Genomic DNA, 24,580 nt, shown 5'->3' with positions numbered 1-24,580 from the left:
CGACAAAAAAGACCTAAGACAGTTGAGCAACTAGAATCCTACATTAGACAAGAATGGGTTAACATTCCTATCCCTAAACTTGAGCAACTTGTCTCCTCAGTCCCCAGACATTTACAGACTGTTGTAAAGAGAAAAGGGGATGTCTCACAGTGGTAAACATGGCCTTGTCCCAACTTTTTTGAGATGTGTTGTTGTCATGAAATTTAAAATCACCTAATTTTTCTCTTTAAATGATACATTTTCTCAGTTTAAACATTTGATATGTCATCTATGTTCTATTCTGAATAAAATATGGAATTTTGAAACTTCCACATCATTGCATTCCGTTTTTATTTACAATTTGTACTTTGCCCCAAGGGCGGCACGGTGGTGTAGTGGTTAGCGCTGTCGCCTCACAGCAAGAGGGTCCGGGTTCGATCCCCATGGCCGGCAAGGTTCTTTCTGTGTGGAGTTTGCATGTTGTCCACGTGGGTTTCTCCTGGGTGCTCTGGTTTCCCCCACAGTCCAAAGACATGCAGGTTAGGTTAACTGGTGACTCTAAATTGACCGTAGGTGTGAGTGTGAATAGTTGTCTGTGTCTATGTGTCAGCCCTGTGATGACCTGGTGACTTGTCCAGGGTGTACCCTGCCTTTCGCCCGTAGTCAGCTGGGATAGGCTCCAGCTTGCCTGCGACCCTGGAGAAGGATAAAGCAGCTAGAGATAATGAGATGAGATGAGACTTTGTTCCAACTTTTTTGGAATCGGGGTTGTATGCTTGTTGAACATCCCAGTCCAGATTTAGTCCACCTGTCCTGTTATAATAACCTCCACTCTTCTGGGAAGGCCACTCTTCCACTAGCTTTTGTTGCATAGCTGTGGGAATTTGTGCTCATGTTGTGCAAGGAGGCCTGGGGTGCAGTTTGCATTTCAAATCATCCCAAAGGTTTTCAGCAGGGTTGAAGACAGGGCTCTGTGCAGTTCACTCAACTTCTTCCACTTCAACTTTGGCAAACTATGTCTTCATGGAGCTTGCTTTGTGCACAGGGGCATTGTCATGCTGAAACAGGTTTGGGCTGTTTAATTTCATCCATCCATTATCTGTAGCCGCTTATCCTGTACAGGGTCGCAGGAGCCTATCCCAGCTAACTATGGGTGAGAGTGGGTGGGTACACCCTGGACAAGTCGCCAGGTCATCACAGGGCTAACACATAGAGACAAACAACCATTCACACTCACATTCACACCTACGGTCAATTTAGAGTCACCAGTTAACCTAACCTGCATGTCTTTGGACTGTGGGGAAAACCAGAGCACCCAGAGGAAACCCACGCAGACACAGGGAGAACATGCAAACTCCACACAGAAAGGCCCTTGTTGACCACTGGGCTCAAACCCAGGACCTTCTTGCTGTGAGGCGACAGTGCTAACCACTACACCACCGTGCTGCCCTTGTTTAATTTCACTGAAGGGAAATTGTAATTCTACAGCATACAGAGACATCCTGTACAAGTGTCTGCTTTCATCGGTGTGATGGTTGGGCATCCACAAACTTTTGGCCATAATCAGTATCTACTGCACGTTTTCCTTGAAATTAAATAATTACAATAGTTCTAAGCTCTTATTATTATGTGTGAATCCACTTAACACCTCATTTACTTAACCTCTCATTTGCTGAAGCTCATAAGAAGAACAAAGAAAGTTCTGTCATTGTTTTTTTTCCTTTATTGTCAGTGATATTGTGATGTGGAAAGATAAGACCACTTTGAAATGACAGCACTTTTTATTACTCAAATTGTAAACTGAAAGTAAATTATGAATAGTAATTAAAAAAAAAAGAATCATTCGAATGTGCTTATGTCCTTATGCCATTACCAAGGATGCTAGTTATGTATTTGCTAATTCTATGCTAGAAATACAACCCTGTAACTTTCAAACCGGGTACTCATTTAAAGCAAACTGTTTGTGAAAAAACTTTGGAAAATGTGTATTTCCCTGAGAAGGGTTAACACACTTTCAAATGTTTAAATCTCTGACAAGACTGAAGTACTTGTACTAGGACCACATACAGCTAGAAGTAAGTTTTCTGATTACATAGTGACTCTGGATGGCCTTTCTGTTTCTTCACGTGCAGCAGTAAAAGACCTCGGAGTGATTATTGACCCCAGTCTTTCATTCAAAACTCACATTGATAACATCACCCGGATAGCTTTCTTTCATCTCAGAAATATTGCAAAGATAAGAAATTTAATGTCATTGCGTGACACAGAAAAACTAGTCCATGCTTTCGTTACCTCCAGGTTGGATTACTGTAATGCCTTACTGTCTGGATGTTCCAATAAGTGCATAAATAAGCTCCAGTTAGTTCAAAATGCAGCAGCAAGAGTCCTTACTACAACTAGAAAATATAACCACATCACGCCTGTCTTATCCACACTGCATTGGCTCCCAATCAAATTTCGTATTGATTATAAAATACTACTACTGACCTTTAAAGCACTAAATGGTCTCACACCACAGTACCTGAGTGAACTTCTGCTCCTCTATGATCCGCCACGCCTACTTAGATCAAAAGGTGCAGGCTATCTGCTGGTACCTCGTATAGTGAAGGCTACATCAGGGGGCAGAGCCTTTTCTTACAAAGCCCCACACTTATGGAACAGCCTTCCAAGTAATGTTCGGGAATTAGACACAGTCTCAGCATTTAAGTCTAGGCTGAAAACATATCTGTTTAGTCAAGCCTTTTGTTAATGGTGTTTATGAGGTAAAGGTGTAGATCTGGAGGGTCCTCAGACATAGAGTGTTTTGGTAAACTGGGATGTATGGATGCTGTCAGTCCCCACTCGCTTGCTCATTCGAGTTTGTTGACGGTGTAGTGGCTGGCTGCTTTATGTCCCGGGGTTCCCTCATGCCTGTGTTACCTTCTGGCTCTCTCCTTTTAGATATGCTGTCATAGTTAGTTGCCGGAGTCCCTGCTTGTACTCGGTGCAATATGTATACTGCTCCTACTTATTCAGGTGACATTGGGCATACCTAACAACCTGTGTTTTCTTTCCCTCCCCTCCCCCACCCCAAATCTGTCCCTCTGAGTTACATGGAGTCAACAGGAAATCTTTTGGTGGAGAGGGTGGAGACCTCGACCGGCTATCATAGCCTGCAGGGAATCGGCCGTCAGACTTTCTGTCGCATGTCCCAGACCCGGTGAAATGTAACTGAATTGTCTTGGCCAGCCCTAAGGGTCCCATCTGCATCTCATCATTGCTGAGGAGTGTGCTCCCATCACCCAATCAAGCATCCAGCCAAAGCAAGTCATGATATATTTTTTACCATATTAACATGCCATTGTTGTGTGTTATGCCTGATGTAAAGACTCTCGTCTCTGCGAGCCTACCACACAGATTTAATACATTTTTAGGGCATACCTAACAACATGTGCTTTCTTTCTCCCTCCCCCCCCCCCCCATCTGTCCCTCTGAGTTACATGTTGGTCCTGGGATTGAGATGCTGGCCTCTTCTGCCCCTCGGACCTGCTTGATCCATCCTGGTGCCCTGTGTCTGGTCGGAGTTTTATCGCACCGCTCCTGTGAAGGACGGCCCCATGAGGACAGTTGAGGGTTATACCTGGAGGACGCTCTGGACTCTTACAGTAATGCTTTTATGGCTGAGGACTACAGTTGTCTTGCTAACTTTAGGACTGCAGTTATCATGAACAGTTTTGCACTCAAGTTTCCATCAATGAAGAGTTATAACATCAACGAAACTGTCCTCATGTTAAAACTGTTAATATTATAGTCAGGCTGTCTGTTGTTGCCCAAATGAGGATGGGTTTCCTTTTGAGTCTGGTTCCTCTCGAGGTTTCTTCCTCATGTCGTCTGAGGGAGTTTTTCCTTGCCACCGTCGCCACAGGCTTGCTCATTGGGGATAGATTAGGGATAAATTAGCTCATGTTTTAAGTCGTTCAAATTCTGTAAAGCTGCTTTGCGACAATGTTTATTGTTAAAAGTGCTATACAAATAAACTTGACTTGACTTGACTTAAATGCACATTTTCTTAGATTCAGTGTTGAGAATAATTACCTCTGCCAAGGAGGTTATGTTTTCGGTAGCGTTGGTTGGTTTGTTTGTTTGTTTGTTTGTTTGTTTGTTTGTTTGTTTGTTTGTTTGTTTGTTAGCAACATTAAGGGAAAAAGTTATGAACTGATTGCTCTGAAATTTTTTCCAGAGGTGTGACTGGGCACAAGTAACAATCCATTAAATTTTGGTGGTGATCCAGATCACCTTCTGGATCCCGGATGTTTTTAAAGGATTCTTGGCGGAGGTCTGCGCTCTCCGAGTGCTTTTCTAGTTTTAAAAAGTGAGTCAGTGATATATTTAGAGTGCAGAATTTCTATAAATGTAGAAATCCTTTGCGTTTCACATGCACTCCTGCCAGGATTCATACAACTCACATCAGTAATGCCTTAATGCCTAAATGCTGGACTTTAGGTATTCATATTTCAAAAGCATTTTCCCCCATTATCATCAGAACATCCTCACTCACAGATTTATCTCCAGTCCCTCTCCACAGAAAACTGAATGGTGCCAGCCCTTTAATTTCCTTTAACAAGACAGCTTATGATTATGATCGCTCAATTCACAGGTTTAAACAAATACACTCAAGATAATGGTAATCACTTATTGTCCTTTACTGCATTCTGCGACACACCTGCAAACCTGTGGTGCATAAATCAGTTAGCAATGAAGTCATCTTAGAAGAATAGCACATTTGCTGTCACAATTTTTCAGTGTGTTGAAAACAACTGTAAAGAAGAAGAAGAAGAAGAACAACAACTTTATTTATCACATGTACACTTAAGCACAGTGAAATTCCTTTCTGCATTTAACCCATCTGAAGCAGTGAACACACACATGCACACACAAGTGAGCAATGAGCACACACACATACCCAGAGCAGTGGACAGCTATGCTACAGCACCTGGGGAGCAGTTGAGGGTTAGGTGTCTTGCTCAAGGGCACTTCAGCCCAAGGCCACCCCATGTTAACCTAACCGCATGTCTTTGGACTGTGGGGGAAACCAGAGCACCTGAAGGAAACCCACACAGACATGGGGAGAACATGCAAACTCTACACAGAAAGGGCCCCATCAGCCGCTGAGCTCAAACCCAGAACCTTCTTGCTGTTAGGCGACAATGTTAACCAATACACCACCATGCCGCTCAAGTAAAGACTAGAAGGACACTCGATAGAGTGCATACCTCCACCAAGCCACATATTATCAACATCAAAATCCAATCACTTGAACCTAGAATAATACTAAAGCTGTCCACCAAATTTCATCAAAACCTGTTCACTACTTTTTGAGTTTTGTTGGGAACAGACAAAAAAAGTCTTGGATCCACATACATGTCAATCAAAATTTGCATCAAAATCTAATCCTTTGTTCCTTGGCCTCTGGCCCACCACTCCTCCAAATTTCATCAAAATCCGTTCACTACTTTTTGAGTTATGTTGGGAACAAGCAAACAAACAAACAAATGGAGGCGAAAAAATAACCTCCTCCAACAAAGTTGGTGATGGTAATCATACATTAACACAGCAGGTATCTCTTTTCAAGTCTGGTGTTGACTACTGTAAAGAAATAATATATAATATAAAATATAAGCCTCAAAATATTATCTCATGGCTTCAGTATATCTTATTAAAAATAATTGCCATGTTACCTCAGTAGATTTAATACACTGTAAAACATTTCAGCCTTGTTTAGTTATGTCCACTTACTTTTTCTCTTTAACTCAATGAGCTCTGAAAAGTGTTTTAATTTGAACTAATCTGTGCAAGTTTTCAAAGGTTAGACTTGAATTACTTAGTTGTCTTGACTAATTGAGACGTTTTCTGAGTTGAAACAAAGATAATCGTCAAATTGAGTGAACTTGCATTTCCAAGTTAAACCAATTTGAAATGTTTTACAGTGTATACAAGTACAGTAAAGTGTCCTATATAAGACTGCTTACTTTATTAGCTGCTGCACATGTAAAGAAACCCTATAAAGTGCAAAGCAAAGATGCTTCCAAAAACAATGAAATTATATAATAGTATTAAAAATAATATCTATTTTTATGGGTGGCACGGTGGTGTAGTGGTTAGCACTGTCGCCTCACAGCAAGAAGGTCCGGGTTCGAGCCCAGTGGCTGGTGAGGGCCTTTCTGTGTGGAGTTTGCATGTTCTCCCCGTGTCCGCGTGGGTTTCCTCCGGGTGCTCCAGTTTCCCCCACAGTCCAAAGACATGCAGGTTAGGTTAACTGGTGGCTCTAAATTGACCGTAGGTGTGAATGTGAGTGTGAATGGTTGTTTGTCTCTATGTGTCAGCCCTGTGATGACCTGTTGACTTGTCCAGGGTGAACCCCGCCTTTCGCCCGTAGTCAGCTGGGATAAGCTCCAGCTTGCCTGCCACCCTGTAGAACAGGATAAGCGGCTACAGATCATGGATGGATGGATCTATTTTTATATAATATACTGTATGTTTACACACATGCTCTTTCCCCACACAAACGGAATGAGAAAATGATTTATAGACATAATATACCACTTAAACATTCATGCCACCAATTATATTCGTATGGCTCACATTTCATGCCAACTTTCATGGTCATATGGTTCACTTCTGCTCAGCAGATGTTGCTAACTCTTCAGAGCAGAAAAAAAGGGTGTGCTGGAATTCACAGAAAACCATTGAGCCTTCACATCTCCATATTCAAACCAGCCAGTATGAACACATCAATGCTAATGAGTTTGTATTTATTACCATCATCATACTGAGTAAAAGGCTGACCTGATCAAGGCATCTGCTCCACCCAGCAACATGTGGTTGAGTCCAGTTGGAGCACCAGCATGATAAAAGCCTGGGAATTTCTCTGAGAGCAAAGACACACCCATTCTTCTGACAAAACAGCCATTTTATTCATTATTGATAATACTAACCATTACTAATCAATACCACAACATGAATAATCATACAGTTTAATTTGTTTGGTTTGGGTGCACTTATTTTTTCCATTCTTCCTAGTAACAATTTCAAATTACCACGTCGAACAAAAATACATATTCACTATGTGAGGTTCGCAAACAAGTTTGTTTCTTGAGCCCTTTTCTTGTATGTGCAATGAAAAAAAGAGTGTTCAGCAAGAGCAATTCAAAACTTGTCATTTTTCCAAATGCTAATTAAAGCAAAATTGAATTGATCTGTCTTCTCTGATCACTTTTGGAAAGGCTATTGTCAGTAACCATGTAGTGCGATTTGTTCGAAATGCTCATTTTGAAAAGACACGCTCATGGTCAAGCTTCTCCACAGTGAGTGTAATATACATCACCTGTCAGCTCTTTTCTTGCATCTTCACTCTTTTTTTTTTTTACCCGAAATCTCACTTATATCTCAGCTTGGCCATGTCTCTGTGACGTGAAAAGGGATAATGACAGTGATTTGAGCTGTCTTTTTTCCCCTTTTCACACTTTCAAAGTGTTTCATAGGGACTGAGGCACAGAGGGGGGTGCCCTACTTTAAGGCTGAACATTTATGTTCAAAGCCAAGTGGCCTCTTTTCTGTAGTTTAACACACATCGTGCATACCCCATATGAAAATTTAGGAGATTTACTCTGACATTAGAGATAATTCGCTGTAACTAAGGGCTGCACTCCTTAAACACACACATTGTTTGGATTTAGAAGATGAAGACTCTCAAAAGTATACACTTTTCCCCTCACATTATCCATATCTCATAATGCAGGCCTCTCTCTCTCTCTCTCTCTCCACATGAAAGAACCATGTGCGTGTTATGCCAGCAGACATGCTTAACCCCCTCCTCAGAATATCCAACACACTAACAGCTGCCTCATTCTTCCCTCTCTTTTTCTCTAATCCTCTTACTTTCCCTCCCTTTTTTCTCCCGCCTTACACTGCTTCTCCTCTCACCTTCCATCTAGTTTGTCCTCCTACATGTAAAGCACTCTTCTGTACGAGTGAGTTCGTGTAAGTGCACAAGGACAGAGACCTCAAGCCAGCACCGGCTCTCAGGCTGTGGGGCAACCACAAGGAAATACACGCATTCACTGACACGCTCACTTACACACAAACTCCAAAAGGAAACCACAGTGTAAACACACACACAGACGGAAAAAAAATTGTCAAGAGTCTAGAAGGCAGGACGAAACTGCGTTCAAAGTGTGGGAGTCGAGAGGAGAACAAGAAGAGGAGAAAGGAAAGAAAAGAGAGGAGCGAGTGAAGGAGAAGGGCCATGGCAGGCACTCGGATCCCGAGCCGGCTCGCTCTGATCATCTGTCTGCTGCTGCTTGTCACCGGCACAGAGAGCAAACGCAGACTCAGGAGGAGAGGACTCAGCCAGAAGGTCAGGGTCAAGCATTTATTTATTTTATGCATTTCTACTGATTCAGTTGACTCTGTAATTATTGTCTCATGAAAATGAGCAAAAAAAAAAAAAAACCTTTTTGTATAAAATCAATGTGCATGGTCAGATATTTTAAGAATGAAGTATTTCAAGAACATTTCTTGACATTTTCTAGAGTAAAACTTATTATATATATTTTTTAAATTAAAAATAATAATAATAAAACCGGGCGGCACGGTGGTGTAGTGGTTAGCGCTGTCGCCTCACAGCAAGAAGGTCCTGGGTTCGAGCCCCGGGGCCGGCGAGGGCCTTTCTGTGTGGAGTTTGCATGTTCTCCCCGTGTCCGCGTGGGTTTCCTCTGGGTGCTCCGGTTTCCCCCACAGGCCAAAGACATGCAGGTTAGGTTAACTGGTGACTCTAAATTGACCGTAGGTGTGAATGTGAGTGTGAATGGTTGTCTGTGTCTACGTGTCAGCCCTGTGATGACCTGGCGACTTGTCCAGGGTGTACCCCGCCTTTCACCCGTAGTCAGCTGGGATAGGCTCCAGCTTGCCTGCGACCCTGTAGAAGGATAAAGCGGCTAGAGATAATGAGATGAGATGAGAATAATAAAACCTGCTTTCCAAAATTATTGACACCCCACAATTATGGTGTCTGTATCACTTGGAGAGAATATTATCGATAAGCTTCTTCCTGTACTGTCTAAAGTTGCAGACGCTTACAGCAATACCTTGATCCACTCTTACATAAAGAACATCTTCATGAAAGTTCCTTGATATTCTCAGGTTTTCACATATGGACTTCATGCAGATCAAATCTGGAAATTAAGGTGGCCATTGCAAAACACTGATTTTGTGTTTAACCATTTCTGTGTTGATTTGTCTCATCACCCTGTTAAACACTCTATCTACGGCCAAATGACTACCTCCTAGCAGAGGCAACAAGGTTTCGACTTAAATTATCCTAATAATTAGCAGAACTCTTGATGCTATCACTTGCTACAAGAACCTCTGGACCAATAGGGAAAGGTTAGCTCCGAAACGGTTTTCTTGTGCAAGGGTTTTATTTCTGGCAATGCTGTAACTGTTCCAGATTTTTTAACTTTTTTGTTATGGCCCTGACTGCGTTTATCAGTAATTTTAGCTGCTTTTGTATTTTTTATACCCATTGCTTCATTTACCATCTGTCTCTTTTGTGTTAAGCGGTGATGGATGTAAGGACTGTAAGCTCATATTTGTGCTCAAAAAAATGGTCAAAGGTAACAAAAGTTCTGGAAAATAAGAGTAATTAAAACTAGCACACATTTTATTTTAGTAGTCTCAGTAATAATAGTTCAACATAAGTTTTAAGAGAAAATAATATTACTCTAAATAAAGGAGTTCTTGTGAGAAGACTGTTTGTTAAAGGAAATGGTAATTGTTTCTCTAGTTATTTGAGTGGAATTTTTTTTTAATTGCTGTATGTAATGTTTTCCTCATTTTCATGATGTGTGCCAATAATTCTGGACTTGCCTGTACTTGTCAGTTTAATGGGCTCAGAACTGGAAGGCTGAAATAATTCACAAAAGCCTTCATGGTGGGTTCAATTACCCTAGTTCCAGTTGAATTTACAGAATACTGTATGTAGAAAGTGTAAATGTGTGTGTGTGTGTGTGTGTGTGTGTGTGTGTGTGTGTGTGTGTGTGTGTGTGTGTGTGCGCTAACCTATAGTGTTATCAGACTCTCAAAGTGGGAACTTGTTTTGACATCTGCTTTTTAGCTCACGCGAGCACAATTGAGGCTAAAGAGGCACAGCGTATGTGATGATGCACAGCTTTACCATGCTGACACACACACACATACACACACACACACACACACTTTTAACAAGCGCTAGTGCCAAGAATGAATTTATCCATTCTTCCCTAATAAAAATATCAACTTTCCTTCTTTTTTCTTTCTGGCTCTTTACAAAATCTCTCATCTCATCTCATTATCTCTAGCCGCTTTATCCTGTTCTACAGGGTCGCAGGCAAGCTGGAGCCTATCCCAGCTGACTACGGGCGAAAGGCGGGGTACACCCTGGACAAGTTGCCAGGTCATCACAGGGCTGACACATAGACACAGACAACCATTCACACTCACATTCACACCTACGGTCAATTTAGAGTCACCAGTTAACCTAACCTGCATGTCTTTGGACTGTGGGGGAAACCGGAGCACCCGGAGGAAACCCACGCGGACACGGGGAGAACATGCAAACTCCGCACAGAAAGGCCCTCGCCGGCCACGGGGCTCGAACCCGGACCTTCTTGCTGTGAGGTGACAGCGCTAACCACTACACCACCATGCCACCCTCTTTACAAAATCCTTCACATTAAATGATGAAGCAGGGCTGGACTATACAGCACAGTTATGACAACTAGCCATAAGGAGTTCTTTCTATCTTGTAACCCATAAAGCAGAAGCTAAGAAGATGAGCTTTCTGACAATTAAGTTTTTATTGTAAATAAAGTGGCCATTTGTGGATGTGCTTGCTCTGTTCTCTGTGTGAGCCTGATAGAGTCCATGAAATTGTGTGGGCTACCTGGCACTGAGCTTCCTCCTGATTATATCCAGCATTATTCTATCTACATTCACTGGATATGAGCAATCGCGCGCTCTGATTGGTTACTCTACTACTAGGCTATCGGCTCATATACCGTAAGTAGAGAAAAACAAAATAGCGGAGCGCATCACGTCAGATATATCACTTTGTTATCAAGTATTTAAAAGAAACAGAAATAGCTAAAAGAATATAGTCCCCCCCCCCCACACACACACACACGATATCGCCTGTTCCACACTCCAGCCCAGTCGGTGGCAGTAATGCACCTTTAAGTTGGTTTGCCAACCACTAAAAAACCCTAAAGAAGAAGAAAAACAAAATGGCAGAGTGTGTTGCTGAACCAGCTGAGGGTGAAATAAAACCTCGAAAACAAAACCCCAAAAAATACCCCAAAAAAGCAACAAAATATGGAATAAAAGTATTTGATAGTAAGAACGGCTCTTTCTTTTTTTACATTTTTCAATAATTATTATGATAGCATTTTTCACAAATTGCTACCGTCATTTCGCCAGTTTGTTTACATTCTAAGCGGAAATTATTTTGTCGGAAAAAGTTTTTATTTATCAAATTTGCAAAACAAAAATAAAAATGCTCCGTTTCTCAAAATGCAGTGAAAGTGGATAGAATAAAACAGTTATTCCACTCAATCTCGTCGTACATGGCTTATAGCCGACTCGGCGCTACGTGTCTTGTCGGTTATCAGCTCATGTACGACTCGATTTCGTGAAATAACTGTTAATCATGCAGTGTGTGAACTGTTGAGAAAGAAATGTTAACGTCTTTTGGGATTTGTGGACACACAACCCAGTAAAAAATTCTGCATGCCTAATACGCCGTATTAACAGGACGGAATGTTCACCAAGTTTCATGTGAGGCTTAAACACTCAGCAAGCAGGACTGAAAGAAATAGCTGGATTAAGGATCAAGCTGGAGTTCTTCTCCTTTGCCTTGAGTGAAATTTTGGACTTGCCAAGAAGATATACTGTATAACTGCAATGATGTGCATTTTCTCATCAATCTTTCCACACTGGCGTGGAAGAGAGAGAGGCAGAGAGTGTGTACATCCTGTAGAAGTGTGGTGGAAGGAGCAGAAGAGACAGAACTAGCCGTCATGCTGCATGGCTTTTCTCATAGCATTTTTCAGGCCTGGGTAATAAATCAAGATATGTCTGAGAACCGTTCACCAGAAATATATACAGTAGATATGTGGGGGAAGGAAAAAGAACAAAATGGATGAAGGGATTCCTACTCATGAATCTACTGTATAATAAAAGACACACTTGTATCCCTAACATCACTGTGATTTGTGTGTTTTCTGTATGACCCAAAGAAGGACTTAGTGACTCAGAGAAAAATGTATAACTGCTAATCTCACTGCATGCAATGCTGTTTATCCCAAATTGAAAAATATTATAATCAGATACATGTTGTGCTCCTAATGCATGCCAGGGAATGTACAGGGATGTTTGACCTCCACAGCATCTGTATACTCCTGTGTATCTTGCAGATCCAAAGTGATTTTGACAGCAAAAAAAAAAAAAAAGAGCTAATGTGGCAGGCAGATGTTTTGAGCAGATGCACACACAATATCTGAAAGTTATGGATTTATCATGATGTTTTCCTGCTGTCCCAAACACTGACATTGCAACCACACCATCTGAAGGCTGTGTTTATAGAAAGTGTCTCAGCAAGCACAAAATCATAGAACATTCATTATACAACAGTTAGTTCTGATCCACTAATTTGATTGGTCGAGCGGCATGTGGAACGTTTCACTGTGTTTATTACTCCGTTCATCTGTCTTCACCACATAAAGTTCCACTTCCTAATTCAAAACAGTTACTACATCAAAGTTAGTGACATCATCAGAAGATATGGCAAATGATCATTTTCAGGAATATAACTTTTGATTTAAAATATGAAAGTTTGTCAGATGTAGTGGTTAGCGCTGTCGCCTCACAGCAAGAAGGTCCTGGGTTCGAGCCCCATGGCCGGTGAGGGCCTTTCTGTGCGGAGTTTGCATGTTCTCCCCGTGTCCACGTGGGTTTCTTTCGGGTGCTCCGGTTTCCTCCACAGTCCAAAGACATGCAGGTTAGGTTAACTGGTGACTCTAAATTGACCGTAGGTGTGAATGTGAGTGTGAATGGTTGTCTGTGTCTATGTGTCAGCCCTGTGATGACCTGGCGACTTGTCCAGGGTGTACCCCGCCTTTCGCCCGTAGTCAGCTGGGATAGGCTCCAGCTTGCCTGCGACCCTGTAGAACAGGATAAAGCGGCTAGAGATAATGAGATGAGATGAGACGCAGTAATTTTTATTTAGTGGACACACACACATCACACACATCACATTATCTCTAGCCGCTTTATCCTTCTACAGGGTCGCAGGCAAGCTGGAGCCTATCCCAGCTGACTACGGGCGAAAGGCGGGGTACACCCTGGACAAGTCGCCAGGTCATCACAGGGCTGACACATAGACACAGACAACCATTCACACTCACATTCACACCTACGGTCAATTTAGAGTCACCAGTTAACCTAACCTGCATGTCTTTGGACTGTGGGGGAAACCGGAGCACCCGGAGGAAACCCACGCGGACACGGGGAGAACATGCAAACTCCGCACAGAAAGGCCCTCGCCGGCCCCGGGGCTCGAACCCAGGACCTTCTTGCTGTGAGGCGACAGCGCTAACCACTACACCACCGTGCCGCCCCTTAGTGGACACAAAGCTACTGAATTTGAATCACAGACTTCCAATTTTATTTGTTTGTTTTTTAATAGAATAGCCACGTGGCCCTAAATTCTCTGCTATTTTTTCCTGCTTCACCATGACCCAATTCAAGATACTACATCATGCATCGTGTGGTCGGCTTTCCCTGTTCACGCAAGGCATTGTGGGATACAAATTTGAAACAGGAGAGAAAAATGGAGGACGTGAGTGTGCGAATGAAACGTGAAAAACCGACTACAGTAACGGAAAGCGAGAAGAAAAGATGCTATGTTGTGAAGGAAAGGAAACGCAGGACCAAACTAATAAATCTCGGCGGTCAGCGAGCACCTTGGTGTGATCAGCTGTTCGTTTCGCGACAGAATGATGTAACTGTCAGTGCGCAGTCAAGGTAAACCTGTAGATGGCAGTAATGCAACACTGTGGATACCAGCGGCTGTAAAACCCAAAAGAAGAAGAAGAAGACGAAGAAGAAGCTAAACTTGCGCATGCGCGCACTGACTTCCTCTGTTTGCTTGACTGTGCAAAGTGAGCACATTTCATGCACATTATTTGCTATGGAATCCCCTCAAATTAAATAACTTCCAAGCCACAGAATGGCCTGGGTTTTTTGTTTGTTTGTTTGTTTTGTTTTGTTGTTTGAGATATTGCAGAAATAAACATGTATCACAACAACCAAATTTCAGAGGGAACTAAATTTCACCGATTTTATGAAATCGAAAGACCATCTAGCTTTAACAGGAATATACAAATCAATGTGAGCTAGCTAGCCAGCTAGCAAACGTGCTATGAAGTGAACATGGCTTCTTCGGGATCGATTTCAGCTTAAGGAGCAAAAATAATTGGGCCATATTGTGTGTGAAATGTCACTTAATTGATATTAATTTCTGATTTATAAATTTGTTATATACAGTGGTGCTTGAAAGTTTGTGAACCCTTTAGAATTTTCCATATTTCTGCATAAATATGACCTAAATCATCGTCAGATTTTCACACAAGTCCTAAAAGTAGATAAAGAGAACCCAGTTAAACAAATGAGACAAAAATATTATACTTGGTCATTTATTTATTGAGGAAAATGATCCAATATTACATATCTGTGAGTGGCAAAAGTATGTGAACCTTTGCTTTCAGTATCTGGTGTGACCCCCTTGTGCAGCAATAACTGCAACTAAACGTTTGCCGTAACTGTTGATCAGTCCTGCACACCAGCTTGGAGGAATTTTAGCCCATTCCTCCGTACAGAACAGCTTCAACTCTGGGATGTTAGTGGGTTTCCTCACATGAACTGCTCGCTTCAGGTCCTTCCACAACATTTCGATTGGATTAAGGTCAGGACTTTGACTTGGCCATTCCAAAACATTAACTTTATTCTTCTTTAACCATTCTTTGGTAGAACGGCTTGTGTGCTTCGGGTCGTTGTCTTGCTGCATGACCCACCTTCTCTTGAGATTCAGTTCACGGACAGATGTCCTGACATTTTCCTTTAGAATTGGCTGGTATAATTAAGAATTCATTGTTCCATCAATAATGGCAAGTCGTCCTGGCCTAGATGCAGCAAAATAGGCCCAAACCATGATACTACCACCACCATGTTTCACAGATGGGATAAGGTTCTTATGCTGGAATACAGTGTTTTCCTTTCTCTGAACATAAACCAAAAAGTTCTATTTTGGTCTCATCCGTCCACAAAACATTTCTCCAATAGCCCTCTGGCTTGTCCACGTGATCTTGAGCAAACTGCAGACGAGCAGCAATGTTCTTTTTGGAGAGCAGTGGCTTTCTCCTTGCAACCCTGCAATGCACACCATTGTTGTTCAGTGTTCTCCTGATGGTGGACTCATGAACGTTGACATTAGCCAATGTTAGAGAGGCCTTCAGTTGCTTAGAAGTTACCCTGGGGTCCTTTGTGACCTCGCTGACTATTACACGCCTTGCTCTTGGAGTGATCTTTGTTGGTCGACCACTCCTGGGGAGGGTAACAGTGGTCTTGAATTTCCTCCATTTGTATACAATCTGTCTGACTGTGGATTGGTGAAGTCCAAACTCTTTTGAGATGGTTTTGTAACCTTTTTCAGCCTGATGAGCATCAACAATGCTTTTTCTGAGGTCCTCAGAAATCTCCTTTGTTCGTGCCATGATACACTTCCACAAACATGTTATGAAGATCAGACTTTGATAGATCCCTGTTCTTTAAATAAAACAGGGTGCCCACTCACACCTGATTGTCATCCCATTGATTGAAAACACCTGACTCTAATTTCACCTTCAAATTAACTGCTAATCCTAGAGGTTCATATACTTTTGCCATTCACAGATATGTAATATTGGATCATTTTCCTCAATAAATAAATGACCAAGTATAATATTTTTGTCTCATTTGTTTAACTGGGTTCTCTTTATCTACTTTTAGGACTTGTGTGAAAATCTGGTGATGTTTTAGGGCATATTTATGCAGAAATATAGAAAATTCTAAAGGGTTCACAAACTTTCAAGCACCACTGTAAAAGCAATATCATATGAGAGGGAGTGCTTTTGTAGTGAATATCAGCACAGCTGTGATTAGCTACAGCAACCAAATCCGAGCCGTGCTGATATTCAGTACAGCACTCCCTCTCGTGTGATATTGCTTAACCAAGTATTCTAGAGGTTCTAGGAAAGTTACACTGTTACAGTCCAGAAATAAGAGTCCCTGCAATGTCCTAAAAAGGTTGCACAAAGTGTTTTTTTCTTTCTAGTTATGTAAAAAAACAATAACCACTTTAGGGATACTTAATAGTGTAAATTATTGTACAGCTAAACCATTGCAGCAGTGTTGTAAGAACGTTTCTAAACATCACACAAAAAATCTTGACATATTTATTCTTGGAAATGAAAGGACCTTAGCTTTCAGAACATGTTCTGCTAACCTAAAATTGTTCGCTGGGATATGTGTGGGCTAGAACATTAAGATTATCTAACCAGTACTGGGTAGAATATCTAAAATAACTGACTCTAGGAAGAAGGTTCTGGGTTCAAACCTCGTGGCTGACTGGGGCCTTTCAGTGTGATGTTTGAATGTTCTCCCCATGCCTGTGTGGGTTTCATCTGAGTGCTCTGGTTTCCTTCCACAGTCCAAAGACATGCGGATCAGGTCAACTGACAACTCTAAATTGCCTATAGGTGTGAATGTGAGTGTGAATGGTTGTTTGTCTCTGTGTAGTCCTGTGATAGATTGCCAACCTGCCCAGGGTGTACCCAGCCTGTAACCTGAAGTCAGCTGGGATTGACTCCAGCTTCCCTGTGACCCTGACGGATAGGTGGGATAGATAATAGATCAATGGATGAAACTGACTCTAGGAAATGTACTGATAAAATAATAAAGAAGAATAAAGCATGCTCTATCGGAGCGACTATTATAAGTGGTGCCTTACTCATTATAGAAGATGAGATTTACATTTCAGAATAAGAAGCAATCATGATAATGGGGGCAATGAAGTCACACTTATGGCCAAAAGTATGTGGACACCTGACCATCAGACCCATCTGTGGGTCTTCCCCAAACTGCACACAATTATCCAGAATGACTTTTTATATGCTGTAGAAATAAATAAATATCAGTTTGAGCATGTTTTGGAGCGGAACTACTCGAGTGGCCTGCACAGAGCCCTGACCTCAAACCCACGTAACACCTTCGGGATAAATCAGAATGATGCTGGCTGTGCACTGATGATTGCACTGTGTGAAATGATCTGAATGCTTTTCCTTCAAGAGCAAAGATAAAACAAGTCGTGGGGGGGACACAGTCAGCAAACAATTTCAGAATAATTCAACAAATCATCTCAGGAAATCTCTGTACGCAGGACCACATGACATTATGCTTTTGTTTTTTTTTTTTTGTTTTGTTTTTTGGAAATACACTTTACAATTATATATAATATAGACCAATTTTAAAATGACTAGCTGAAAAGTGAAAATTCAACAAAAATTAAAAAAAGAACATGTATTTAATGGATTTAGGAATAAAAATATAAAAATGTTAGTGGCACTTTATTTGAAGGGTACCTACAGGACACAGAGTTCATAACATATTCATAAGAATTGCATAAATATTTCATAAAGTAATACTGAAAGATTTATGAAAGGCTTATTTCAAAACTTGATTTTCCATGAAGTTTACTGGTTTATCTTGAAATAAAAAGAGAAAAACCATCAGTTACCATTAATGGTTGATGCTGTTATTTGATACTGTTGTAGCTGTTTATTTTTTTGTTTTATTTTTTTTACTTGAATGTGAATATTTTTACTTATTTTGTGCAATTAATGTATCTAATTCAGAAAGGAATTAAGAACATGAAATGAAATGCTGTTCGTCAGACGTGCATTTGCTCTGTTTGCACTGAAAATGAGTCTGACGTTCCACTCCAATACAACTTCAATTATTTACAAAGGCTGTATGCCAACTAAATGAATGATTTCAATACCCTCAACTTAAAGTGGTAATCAAATTTGCTTTTATAATGCCGTTATGAAGCAGTTTATATATAGCTTCTGCAACTTTCTCAAAAGAAAAATGAACTAAAAAAATTTACACTCACACTAAAAGTTCAGGTTGTTCTTTTCTGTACTTCCATCCATCCATTTTGGCATAGTACTGCAGTGACGACTTCAGCCATCAAAGGCTGTACGGAACATTACAGTAGTGGTTTCCCATTGTCTTCTACCGGATTATTATAGAGGTTTTCTCCTCTCAACCATTCACACACACCAGTTAGCCTAACCTGCATGTCTTTGGACTGTGGGGGAAACCGGAGCACCCGGAGGAAACCCATGCAGATATGGGGAGAACATGCAAACTCCACACAGAAAGGCCCCCGTTGGCTGCTGGGCTCAAACCCAGAACCTTTTTGCTGTGAGGCGACAGTGCTAACCACTACACCACCGTGCCACCCTTGTCTACTTCATGTAAGATAATTCATAGGTTCGCTGGTTTCCTCCCACTGATTAGCAATCCTAGGTGGACTGGCTACACTTAATCGACCCTTGGTATCTATATGGTGGTTCAGTGGTCAGTACTGTCACCTTATAGCAAGAAGGTTCTAGGTTCAAACCCCATGGCCAACTTAGGCCTTTCTATTTTGCATGTTCTCAAAACAAATTACACAATTAAAAGCAATGAAATGGTTTCCAGTTTCACTCTGAAGTCCTTTTGTTCTGTGCCATGAGTGTGTTAACAAAGCAGCAGTGTACAGCAGTCATGTGTTCTCTCTTCATCAGCCTGCACAGTAATCCCACTTACCGGTAGCGGAAGAGGTCATCTTTCAGAACATCATTGTAATGTTACTCAATTAGCTCATTACAACCTCCTGGCTTAAAAGGAACAGGATTTTAGATGGCATTACCAACCTGTAGCTATCACTGGAGCATGATTAGTTTTGCCACTTGGCATAGCCAAGCACTAATTAAGCCAAAGAATCTCTAGACGGAAGGTTTTAAAGTCTCCACAAGATTTAGGATAGGATATGACATGAGGTTGAAGAAATAATACAAGGAATGACTTTCAGTGACAAGGAATGGAGGCTGTGCACTTTCTTCTGAGCTGCCAGTCACTTGTAAGACCCTCATCCGAGTTTAGAGTCAAGATCATACAGTACATCAAGCAGTCAGCCAGATATAGGACATGAACCGCTGCATCTGAGAAACTAGAATTTAAAGCATGCTTCAGTGTAAAAATCAGAAGGTCAGGAATTGAAGCAATAACGCAGGGGAGAAGATAGAGTTTTCGGGAAGGTGGAAATTTAATTATTAATAAAATGAAGCACAGCGGTGGAGGGGTAGTATATCTTTTTGAAAAGAAGCATGCTGTGAGGTTTGAAAAATGATGAGTAATGCCTCAATTATAGATGCACATTTTAATGAACTAGAAAAGATTAGAAACAGTTCTTGAGAAGGCCTTCGAAGTACCAGTTTTAATACATCATAAATGAATCACTAATCCTAAAACTTCACAGCTGACAGAGCAAAATTTACAGTGCAGCAGTGTGAAAAATAAAAACGTTACTGTCCACTTTATTAGTCGTTCCTGTTGCCATTATGATCTGTTGTTAAATGATGTGCTTATGCAGGGGCTTGTGAACATGCACAAACAAGTCAATAAACGCATTCACAGCCTTGTTAATGAAGTGCCTCTAATCCTCTTAAAGTGCTCTGAGACAGGAATCGCATTAAACATCATTTAATCACAGCTGATAAAAGAAATAATGAACATTACAGGATCAAGCCTACAGTGGATGCAAACAGTGTACACACCCCGTTAAAATGATGTTTTTCTGATGTAAAAAAAAATGAGACCACGATAAATAATTTCAAAACTTTCCCCACCTTTAATGTGGCTTATAACCTGTACAATTCAACTGAAAAGCAAACAAATCTGTTAGGGGGGAAAAGATAAAAAATAAAAAACGTACAATAAGCTGGCTGCATAAGTGTGCACACCCTTAAACTAATACTTTGTTGAAGCGCCTTTTGATTTAATTACAGCATTCAGTCTTTTTGGGTCGGAGTCTATCAGCCTGCCACATCTAGACTTGGCAATATTTGCCCACTCTTCCTTGCAAAAGCGCTCCAAATCTGTCAGATTGCAAGGGCATCTCTTGTGCACAGCCCTCTTCAGGTCACCCCACAGATTTTCAATTGGATTTAGGTCTGGGCTCTGGCTGGGCCATTCCAAAGCTTTTTTGGGTTCATTGTCGTGCTGAAAGATGAAATTCCTCTTCATCTTCAGCTTTCTAGTTCAAGTTCAAGTTCAAAGTGTTTATTGTCATGCACAGTAAGGACATGTCCACTTACACAATGAAATTCTTAGTTTGCTGTCCACCATGAATGCCAATAAATAAATAAATAAATAAATAAATAGGCGGAAGAAGTAATACAAAGTAAGGCAATATAGTGCAAAAATAAAAGCAAAGAAAAGCAAAAGCAACAAAAACACCCAGTGTACTACAAAATAAAGGTTAAATGTAGTGCAAAATAGGTAGTGTAATACAAAAATAAGGCGATGATCAGATGTCGCAGCGGAAGGGCAGTAATGTGTGAATGTGCAAACAATGTAATCAGATGTAAACAGTCAATGAAACAGCAGCAAAAAGGGCAGTAATCTGCAAACAAATGTAAACAGATGTAAACAGTCAAGGACAGTTTACAGGGAGGTAGTCCATGGTTGTAGACTCCTGCCAGCTGTTCAGGAGTCTGATGGCGGTGGGAAAGAAAGAGTTCTTTAGCCTGACAGTCTTACATTTCAGACTTCTGTACCTCCGGCCTGAGGGTAGGAGTGTGAACAGTCCGTGCTGGGGGTGGGTGGGGTCTTTGAGAATGGAGGCAGCTTTCCTGTGGACTCTGCGGTGGTAGATGCTCTGCAGAGAGGGCAGTGGAGTTTTGGTGATCCTCTCAGCAGCCTTCACCACCCTCTGCAGGCATTTGCGGTCCATTGCTGTAGTGCTGCCGTACCACAGAGTGATGCAGTTGGTCAGGACTGCATCACTGTGTGGTACAGCAGGCCAAAATTGACTGGTATTTGTGGTACTGAAGGTTTTGGGTCAAAATTGACTGGTATTTAGAACTGTTCATAATTCCCTCCACTTTGACTAAAGCCCCTGTTCCAGCTGAAGAAAAACAAGCCCAAAACATGATGCTGCCACCACCATGCTTCACTGTGGGTATGGTGTTCTTTTGTTGTTTTTGCATCAAACATACCTTTTGGAATTGTGGCCAAAAAGTTCAACCTTGGTTTCATCAGACCATAATACATTTTCCCACATGCTATTGGGAGAGTTGATGTATTTTTTTTTTTTTTTTCAAAATTGAGCCGGGCCTGGATAGTCCAGACATATGGAGAATACAGGAGATTGTTGTCACATGTAGTACACAACCAGTACTTGACAGAAATTCCTGCAGCTCCTTCAGTGTTGCTGTAGGCCTCTTGGCAGCCTCCCTGACCAATTTTCATCTTGTCTTTTCATCAATTTTGGAGGGACATCCAGTTCTCAGTAATGTCACTGTTGTCCCATATTTTCTCCACTTCTTGATGACTGTCTTCACTGTGCTCCATGGTATATCTAATGCCGTGGAAATGTTTTTGTCCCCTTCTCCTGACTGATACCTTTCAACAATGAGATCCCTCTGATGCTTTGTAAGCTCTCTGTGAACGCTGGCTTTTGCTGGAGGATGCAACTAAGTAAATGTCTGAACTTTATTTGGGGTTAATCATTCATTTTAATTGATGGCAGGTGTGAACCCAAAAAGACTGAACGCTGTAATTAAATCAAAAGGTGCTTCAACGAAGTATTAGTTTAAGGGTGTGCACACTTATGCAACCAGGTTATTGTACGTTTTTTTATTTTTCCTGTTTTTCCCCCTAACAGATTTGTTTGTTTTCAATTGAATTGTACAGGTTATAGGTCACATTAAAGGTGGGAAAAGTTTTGAAATTATTTATCGTGGTCTCATTTTCTTACGTCAGAAAAACCAATCATTTTAATGGGGTGTGTACACTTTTTATATCCATTGTAGATATATTTATTACAAAAATATTTCTTAGATTAATAACCCTGTTTTTATGCATTTTATTAAGAAAGGTAAAAGAAAAGAAAAGAAAAACTTCAAATATTCTATTAAAATAGACTTAATTTAAAAAATAAAAAATAAACGAAAACCTTTCAGTGACCCAAATGAGGACAGCAGATTTGAATCATAGATCTGTTTAGGAGTTTAGAAGTCTCTCGTGACTTCTGCTGGCCCACGGTTGTTCCACTATGAGAGACATGTCGCCAGTAAATACTTTCATCATGGAGCTTTTGGCATCCCTACATTAAAGCAAGACGAAACAAACAGGAAGAAAAACATCTCAGAATGCACCACAACACATAGACTTTACGTACATCCCAGGACCATTAACTCCAAACAGGAAGGAGATACTACAAGCTTTTCCTGATGCGCAGTCTCTTGAAAGATAATCTGCGTAATTGTAAGAGCTATGAATGAAGGCGGCCTGTCTGAGCTACAACAACAAGGTATTCCTAATTAGGCAGACTCTCTGCATTTGTGTGCAGTTTTGTGGTTTGGATTGTTGCGAATGTGAAGCTTCAGAAGGATCACTGTGGTCATAAGACTTAAAAATAAAAAGCAGATGAGAAACATCTTGGTTGGAAGGATATAAAAAAGCACATGGAATTTGAGTGCTTTAATCAGATTACGTAAACTTTTTGTCCTGAAAGAGAAGGACACATTTTGTTCTGGCATCAGTATGGGAATGATAAAAGAAGAAAAGCTCAAATAAGTGAGCACCAAGTTACAGTTTTAATACTCTTTTGACAAAATGTATGAAACAAAAATGTTAATTATATCAACAAGACATTTAGTGTGTTAGACTTCACAGATGTTTATCACAAGTAAGGGTCAACTAGTCCAGGGGTTCCTAAACTTTTCCATGCCAAGGCCCCCCAAACAGCGTTAGCTTCTGGCCGGGGACCCCCTTTGCAAACCCACAGACAATACTACAAAATATGTAAAGAAACATCAACTTTTAGAATGTTTTATCTTACTTTTATTCAATAGTCAATAATTGTTACATTTGTTTAGCATAAGAATATTATTAACTAACATGCTTTCAACACAAATATTTTCGCACTGAACAATAAACTGTATAACCTCCTGTAGTACCTGATTCAACTCGTTAGCCATCCTTTTTGTGACCAGTGCCTCGCGATGGAGCATGCAGTGTGTGGCCACTACATGCGGGGCCTTCTGCTTAATGAGAGCGGTCACTCCACTGATCTTCCCGGTCATTGCCACGGCTCCGTCCGAACACACCCCCACACAACAGGTCCAGTCCAATCCATTAGACTCAATGTAATCGTCCAAAACTTGAAAAATGTCTTTCCCAGTAGTTCTTCTTTCAAGTGCTTTACAAAATAGTATTTCCTCCACAAATCTTTCCTGTGAAATAAATCTGATGTACACAAGCAGTTGGGCCTCATTGGATAAATCTGTGCTCTCATCCAGCTGAAGTGCAAAGTATTCGCTGGCTCTCACCTGCTCCAACAGCTGAGCAGGTACGTTTTGAGCCATGTCACCAATCCGTCGGCTCACGGTGTTATCAGAGAGTGGGACAGCATAGAATTTTTTGGCAGCATCCTCACCAAGCAATTCTCGGACAATGTCTTTGGTGGCTGGTAAAATCAAATCTTCTCCAATTGAGTGAGGTTTTTTAGCACGAGCAATGTGGTACGAGGCTAAAAATGATGCCTTCAGGGCCCGCTCGGGGACAGTAGCTTGCTGGGTGAATGCAGCAGATTGCCTGACCAAATGCTCTTCTTTGCGTCTGAAGAAATCTACTGTTTTTTCGGCATCTGTCGGATGTTTTTGTACCAAGTGACGCTGAAGTTTCAAAGGTTTTAAGCACTCGTTTGACAGGGTCTCCAGACAGAGGACGCATTTCGGGCAATCATGGCCATTTTTCTGTATGGCTGTAAAGCCATACTTAATGTATGCTGCCTCATATTTTCGGATTTTAGTTGGCCAGGACTTCTTAGTTTTTTTTGCAGCAGTGTCCTCCACAGCAGGGCTGTTGGTTTGTTCCTTCGGTCGCTTCTTCAAAAACCTGTCCATTTTGCACTAGCAATATGCTAGCTTGAGGAGCAAAGCAGCTTGATAAATGGCGCAAACCGCAACGTCACAGGCAATCAGAGAAATGAGCATGGCAAACAACGTTTCGATATGATGTATTATTATTAATAATTATATTTTATAATAATGATTAAAAAACTAATTACAATATATTTAATAATTATTATTTTTAAAAAGTATATTTTTTTCCGCAATTTTTTTGTTATCGTCCCTCCAACTTTCTGAGGCCCCCC

General features: G+C 41.1%; 1 protein-coding gene across 1 annotated transcript in view; it reads left to right on the top strand.

Annotated features, from left to right (window-relative positions):
* The first annotated feature begins 7,925 nt into the window (after nucleotides 1–7,925).
* Nucleotides 7,926–24,580, top strand: part of wfdc1 (WAP four-disulfide core domain 1) — a 36,552-nt gene continuing 19,897 nt past the window's right edge. Inside the window, exon 1 of the mRNA XM_060922917.1 lies at nucleotides 7,926–8,374. Within this exon, the coding sequence (XP_060778900.1) occupies nucleotides 8,264–8,374 (111 nt within the window). The 5' untranslated portion in view covers nucleotides 7,926–8,263. The remainder of the gene's footprint in view (nucleotides 8,375–24,580) is intronic.

The sequence above is a fragment of the Neoarius graeffei genome, chromosome 6, assembly GCF_027579695.1.
Source record: "Neoarius graeffei isolate fNeoGra1 chromosome 6, fNeoGra1.pri, whole genome shotgun sequence".
NCBI lineage: Eukaryota > Metazoa > Chordata > Actinopteri > Siluriformes > Ariidae > Neoarius > Neoarius graeffei.
The sequence above is the reverse complement of the archived record's forward strand: the minus strand, read 5'-3'. Positions and strand labels throughout refer to the sequence as shown.